At 28.0% G+C, this 7,341-nt stretch overlaps 1 protein-coding gene across 1 annotated transcript; it reads right to left on the reverse strand.

Moving 5' to 3' along the window:
* On the reverse strand, nt 3,420-5,013 carry LOC110271233. Its single transcript, XM_021121715.1, has 2 exons — nt 4,594-5,013; nt 3,420-3,885 (listed from the first exon to the last, which is right to left on the reverse strand). Exons 1-2 carry the CDS (start codon nt 4,991-4,993, stop codon nt 3,749-3,751), a joined length of 537 nt encoding a protein of 178 aa, XP_020977374.1. The 5' UTR covers nt 4,994-5,013; the 3' UTR covers nt 3,420-3,748.

The raw sequence follows: 7,341 nt of genomic DNA on the forward strand, positions 1-7,341 counted from the left end.
GCATTAAATTATATTAGTTTAAAATGTATTGATTTTTTTAAAATTATATTAATAAAATTTAAATTATAATTTTTTAAAATTAAAGAAAGTAAATCGATTAGAAGGATCGGAGAAGGAGATTTTGAGAGCAGTGGATTAACGGATTTAAAAAGTAGTTATTAATTTCACCTTTAATTCTAGATGCTAACTGTTTAAATTGGATTAACACTAAACAATTTAAATTTGTAACTGTCCACTAATTTTAACGTCTTTATTTTTCAACTTTTCAATTTAAATAATAACAAATTATATAGGTTTATATTTTAAATAGATCAAAATCATATTATAAACACTAATTTTTCTCATTGTAAATAATGTATAACTCACTATAAATATCTCGTTTACACATAGATACACACATATATATAACCAATCAATGAATAGTCTAGGATAATTAAAAAATAAAAATTGATAGGGTTGAATCACTATAACTATAGTACATTCTCATGAACACAACGAATGTTAACGGACAAACAGACCGAAATCATTTCCCTGCAACAAATGAACGAAATCACAGCAAGCAAGGTAGGTAGGAAGAAAGAAGTAGTGACTTAAAGAAAACATTATTAAAATAAAGGAGATGAAGAAATTAGGTATTACCTTGAGGGGAAAGTCTCCACAATCGATTGAAGTTTCAAACTAATCAATTGAATTAGAAGTCAAGTGCAAAGTTCAATCGATTTTTAGCCATAATCAATCAATTGTTTTAAAGAAATCAATCGATTGAAAATCCTAAACAATCGATTGAATTACATAAATTCCACATTTAATTCATTGTTCAATCGATTGGTTACTATGACCAAATTTCACATTTAAATTGGTGAATAATCCATCACCAATTAAACTATAGTGTATTATTTAATTCATTGTTCAATTGGAGCCATTTATTTAATTGGTGATGGATTATTTACCAATTTATAATGTTAATATTAAGGAAAAGATAAGATTAGAGTATCTAAATCAAAATAAAACCGCAAAAATTGAAGATAGAATTTTAAAGATAAGATAGATGAATAACAAGATAATTTCTAAAAACGATAACAAGATTGAAATAGGCGTAGTACACATTTCAATCGATTGGGTAGCACACTTTAATCGATTGAATTTGGCATGTCCATATTGTTTTCATGAATTCAATCGATTGGGTATAAAAAACAATGGATTGAATTGTGAGACCAGGTTGTTTTGAAGCATTCAATCGATTGGAAGTTCTAAACAATCGATTGAATTGTAAGAAACACACATTTTTAGTCATCAATCGATTGATTTTTGCGAAAACCATGCTCCCCAACAATTTTCAATCGATTGTTTAGTGGTAAACTGTAATCCAATCGATTGAGTTATAATTCAATCGATTGGTTTGATAGTTCAATCGATTAGTTTTCAAGGAAACACGATTTTATGATTCCTCACGAACGTGACGGATCAAATTTAATCTTTTAATCGATTGGAATAGCCAAAAAATTTATTAGGATCAATGGAATATCTAATTCGTTATTGTTTTTGTTCTTGATTGTTAATAAACATGATAGATTTATGATAAAATAATTATTTCTAAAATAAAAAATCGTTTTTATAATTAAATAAAATATATGGGGTTAATTTGTAATTAAATTTAAAAAAGTACTATTTAGCAATTATTAAAAAAACTTAAAAAACATGATTGATAATGGAACCATTTAATGGTCCAAACATTCTTAGACCACCAAATCCGGTGCCAACCTTGTATATATGGAAGTCTTATGCCCTGCCTACTCCTATAAGTATATAATCAAACTTTATAGAATTGTGGTTGGCACACTATAATACCTCGCCATTACACAAGACCATATTTTTCTTTTGCTATTCGTAAGATAAGTCGATTCATCCAATGTCCATTATTGGCGCATTGAAAAGCAACAAATAGAGTTTTGAGATACCTCCAAGGGGCAAAAGAGCATGGTCGATCTCATTATACACAAGTACAAATGTACAATGATTACATACTCTAGGTCTAGTGACTCAGATTGGCCTGCTGATTTGAGAATATAAGATCTATTTCAAGATATTGTGTTTATTTGAATTCTAATTTGATATCTTGATCTTACAGGAAACAAAAAACCATTGGCATGCCTTGTATAAAGGCTGAATTTTGAAACTTGGCATCTTATGAATCAGAATTGGCATGGCTAAAAGATCTGCTTGAAAAATTGAGAATCAACTTGACACTAGCCCATACCAAATTTTGTGACAATCTTAGCGCAATGTTATTGATTACAAATTCAATTTTGTATGACAGGACGAAACATTTTCAATTGGACATGCAATTGATTTGGGATAAGATAAGAAACAAGAAACTTCATCTAATGCTGTAATGCACATTCTTGGGATAGAACAAGTTGCCTGCATGCATCCTCACAAAGTCTTTGATTGCCCCTGTCTTTGAGAGATTCGAGACCAAACTTTGAGTTGTGCAGAGGCCTAACTCGAATTTGAAGGAAGGTGTAATGCTAATCATGTAATTAGCCCTACAAAATGCAAAACTAATTTAAGTAAAAGAAAATAAAACAAATATACATGGCAAGAATGAGTGGTTGCTTGGATGCCATTAAATCGATAAAAAAAAGATTTTTTTAATGAAAAAAGGTCTTTTTCTATTTTTTAGTATATTTAGTAAATTTTTAATAATAAAAGTAAAAGTACTAGAAAAAAAATATCTTTTTTGAGAAGTTACAATTTATATATCTTTTTTCAAAAGATCTTTTTTCTTAAAAAAAAAAGATGTTTTTCACATAATAAATAAACAAAAAAATACTTTTATCTTATTTTATCCGAACATAATTGATAGATAAAAAGATTTTTTTACATAAGATATCCAAACATAAAATCACTTTTACTTTTGTAAAATTTTTTTTAAAAAAATCATTTAAAAAAAGATTTTTTTCGAGAATGAGTTAGTCCTAACTTTGTATTAATTGAAAATTCTTTCGTAGGGCTATCGGTAAGTCCGATGACGGTGATACAGTGGTGGTTTTGGCGGCAGCGAAGAAGCTTCGCTTCAACTGAAATTCTTCGATGGTGAACTACGATTGAGACGACATAACGATTGAGACGACATAGAGGTGAGAAGAATGGAGGAAGCCCTAATTAAAAAGAACATAAAGGATAAACTTAAAATTATTAATTTAGATTGAGGGTATTTTTGAAAAAAAAAATTATTAGTTAAATTTTAAAAGAATTAAAATTTTATATTTTGAAACTAAAATTTTAGTTCCAATCTCATATATGATTTTGAGTTTTCATCTTCCAATCTTTATCCTAACACTTTAAAACAAATGCTACTCCAAGGTACATATTTTGTTGGATAAAAATAAAGAAAAATTTTTTATGAATGCGTTTAACGCATGTTTTAACTAAACAATTTCTACTTACCCCTCTTTTAATTTACAAGATTTAAGAAATAAAAACATGCTTTGTGTATTTCATATCTCACACATCATATATACAACAGTGTATTATATATGATTTATTAAAAAGAACTCCAAAGAACACGGTGAAGAGAACAAACAATATTTGACTAAAATATAATTAAATGTAAAATAACGAACAAACTTGTATGCTAATAATAAAAAAGGCGATAAACATGTCTTAATCAAAGGAAGAATAAAACAAAAAATTAATAGCAAAGGCTTAAAAGTCCAAGGTCAAAACAGAAAAGAACAAAAAAAACTTAGGATAATACCCAAACAGGGGAACAAAAAAAATTCACATCTGTTAACAATCTTTTGAAACTCCCATCTTCCAAATTGAAGATGCCAAGGTCATGACGCGAAGCAAAGTCTGATGGGTGTTCCTTACACATGCTATCTGTAAAATAGATTTGATTTCCTTTGCAATTCAAAAAATTGCTCGACAACATTTGAACAGAAGAATTAAGACCAATTACTAGTATGTAATTTCCCAAATCATATATTCTTGACCATACTTTTTCATTTTTCTTCAATTCATAGACATAGAATTTGACGGTCTCCACAGAACACTTTTTATTCCCTATGTAAGGACGTCTTATATGTCTTATCAACATCAATAAACTTCCATTATCACATCCAATTAGATAGTAAAACTTTCTTAAGACAACATCCCATGGAGGTGGTGTGGCTTCAAAAATTCTTCCCACTGGTCCTGATTTATTTTTGGTATCAAATTCGTATAGTTAGCCTTCGTAATCTACTGCATATATTTTCTCTTGAAAAAATATGACATCACAGATGTTGGTGCATCTTGCTGGAAATCTAAGCCATCTCTTGTCATTCGGCTTGTAAAAAGCCAAACTACTAAGACATCCATATATGACCACAGCTATAAAATCATTGTTATTATCATTGCTAGGAGTAGAATTTATAATAGCCTTCCAAATTTGGGTATTATGCATAAGAATAGTATTTCGAGTGACAATTCTGCCCCCAAAATAAATAGTACATTCATCCCCATTAATATCAATTACATTGGGGAGAGTTGAAATTGGAGGAAGTTCGAAGTGAACCTTTGTAAAAGGATTTAACATTTTTATCGTACCTTCATGTACCATTACGATTATCACCCATCCATGACAAGAACCACATATTTTGTTGTCTTGCAGCTCTGGTAGAATAAGATGATAAATCCCCTCCTCTTCAAGACCACCTGTGTCAAGAATTTGTTCGTCAATGGTAGGTAATTGCATGATATGGTAAATGTCCTCCTCTTCACGAGAATGAAATTCTTCAAAAGATTCTTTAGCAGCACCACCACCACCACCAATAGGTAGTAGCAGCCACGGAACTTTGTTGCCATTAGGAATCTTTGGAAGCTTCAAGTTCCATTGCTTACAAACGAAGCGTTGTTGAAGGTAGTCATTGTCATATGAATGAAACGGCTTTGTAATTTCTTTTAACAAATCTTGATGAATGTTTGACCATCGATCAACCTCACCCATTGCAGAAGAATTGAAGAATGGAAAAGACTACTCAAAAGACATGGCTATTATATGTAAAGATAAGATTTAGTACCTTGGAAATAATGCAATGTAAAGATAAGATTTAGTATCTTGGAAATAATCCAATGCCTCACTTTTCTTTGCTAGTTCATCATTGGAAATAATGCAATATATTTTGAAAAATATATTGGGTGAAAATATTTTTAAAAGTTAAAACTGAAAATACTGGAAACATGGAAATAGGATTTTTTTTACTTTGTTCTATTTTTTGAAAATGTTTTCGTTGAAAATATTTTTAAAATGTTTAATCAATTATATTTAATTTTCATATCTTATTTTCATTTTTGACAAAAGATTCTGACTTATTATTAATACAAAGGTAAATTAATATTAATTTTGTTTCTTTGAAGAATTGTGATTTGACACGGATGATTGTGATTGAGAAGAGGAACACAAATATTAAGTATATGTTGTATGTGGATTGTTACTTTTATTTAATTTTGTATGCACAATAGTAGTTTGATATAAGGTTTTGTTTAAATTGGTTAGCTGTGTTTTTAGCTATTTATTTGAAGAAAGAAAATGTACTTTGTTTTGTCTTCTTTTTTCCATATGATTTCATATGCATAGCTCTGCTGATTTTAAAAAAAGTCAAGGTTTTGTCTTCTTTAATTTTACTTACTCTTTTTAAAATATAAATTGTGAAATTTATTCATTTATTATGGGTTTTCTTATCCTTTACAGTGTACAGAATGTATCAAATCATTTTAAATTTGGATGAATGAAGAAACAATAGATAATGACTTTGTAAATTTCGATTCTAATTGCTGTAATATTCTTTGTTCATTAAATTTGATGGTGAATTATCATCTGATTGGCCAAAGTCTCTCACTTTCTTATGTTTAATTCTTTGGGAACATCTTATATTTGGGAATTTTATTACTACTCCTTATTTGTTTTGAACTTTTGTCTATTTTCTTTTTCATTGACAAATGTAAACTTTGATGTTGACTAGCTACGTTTTATTAGTTTGTAATTTCAAAGATGTACAGTTGATTTTCTAAAAATATTCTTCACGGTATGACAATTTTTATCTATTTCCTTTGATATATAAGTTGTGAAATTTATTAGTGTATTGATTCATTCATGTTTTCTGTTTAGAGAATGTATCCAATTATTTTAAATTTGGATGAATGAAAAACAATAAAAAATGACTTTGTAAATTTGATTCTAATTGGCAAAATGTTCTTTGTTCATTAAACTTGAAGGTGATTTGATTGGCCATAATCTTTCACTTTTTCCGATTTCTTTTTCCTTTTTTTCTCTGATATTTAATTCTTCAATAATATGTTCTGTTTGAAAATTTTGTTACTGATCATTATTTATTTTGTGATCTTATCTATTTTTTTTAATTTGGCAAATTCAAGCTCTATGTTGAATATAGGTTGTATTAGTTTGTAGTTTTTGAGATGCGCAATCTTTACTGACCAATTTAAACTTTGATGTTAAATAGGTTGTGTTTGTAATTTTTGACATGCACAATTGATTTTTTGAAAATATTTTTCACGGACCTTTATTACTTTACCTATTCTCTTTGAAATATAAAGTGTGAAATTTATTAATTTATTGATTCATTCTCGGTTTTCTGTTTAGAGAATGTATCCAATTATTTTAAACTTAGATGAACGAAAAAATAATAGAAATTGACTTTGTAAATTTTGATTCTAAGTTGTGTAATGATCTTTGTCTATTAAATTTGATAGTGAATAATCTTATGACTGAATCTAATTTTAATGGTTTATTCGTTAATATTTCTTTGAAAATCGTAATTTTTTATTTTATTTTTTTTCTGTAACAGATTACTATGATTTTAGTTGCTTATTGAAGACATTGAATTGCATAGAGGAAAAGAACGTAAAACGTTTGATCCAGATTGGGAGAATTCAGAAGAAAAAAAAGGAAGGAGAAGAAGAAGATTTCAATAAAGTTTATATTTGTGCAAAGCCAAACAAATCTTTTGAAAAAAAAATGTAAGAGTAATAAGTAGAATGAAAAAAGAGCAAAATTCAGATAATGAATTTGGCTTTGAAGAGTTTTTGGATACTGCAAAAGATGGAAGCTTTCATATTAAAACACGGATTTATATTAAAAGTAATAAGAATCATTGTTAGAAAAAACCAAATGTGAAATAAATTGGACTTAGAGATTATAATATTATGTATTGTCTTAGAACAATAGAGTTTTTTTTTTTTTCCTAATTCAAATACTAGTGTCTTCGAAATCATTCAGGGTGCTCATCTAAATTAGAGTGAAGTGAAATAAATTTTTTAAACAAAAAAAATATTAAT

Source organism: Arachis ipaensis, chromosome B04, assembly GCF_000816755.2.
Source record: "Arachis ipaensis cultivar K30076 chromosome B04, Araip1.1, whole genome shotgun sequence".
NCBI lineage: Eukaryota > Viridiplantae > Streptophyta > Magnoliopsida > Fabales > Fabaceae > Arachis > Arachis ipaensis.

Excerpts from the sequence above, each read along its gene's own strand:
- LOC110271233 (XM_021121715.1), bottom strand. The coding sequence starts at position 4,993 with ATGGGTGAGGTTGATCGATGGTCAAACATTCATCAAGATTTGTTAAAA. Across the intron at positions 3,886-4,593 it reads AATCGTAATGGTACATGAAG|ATAGCATGTGTAAGGAACAC; the intron begins GTACGATAAAAA and ends TCTATTTTACAG.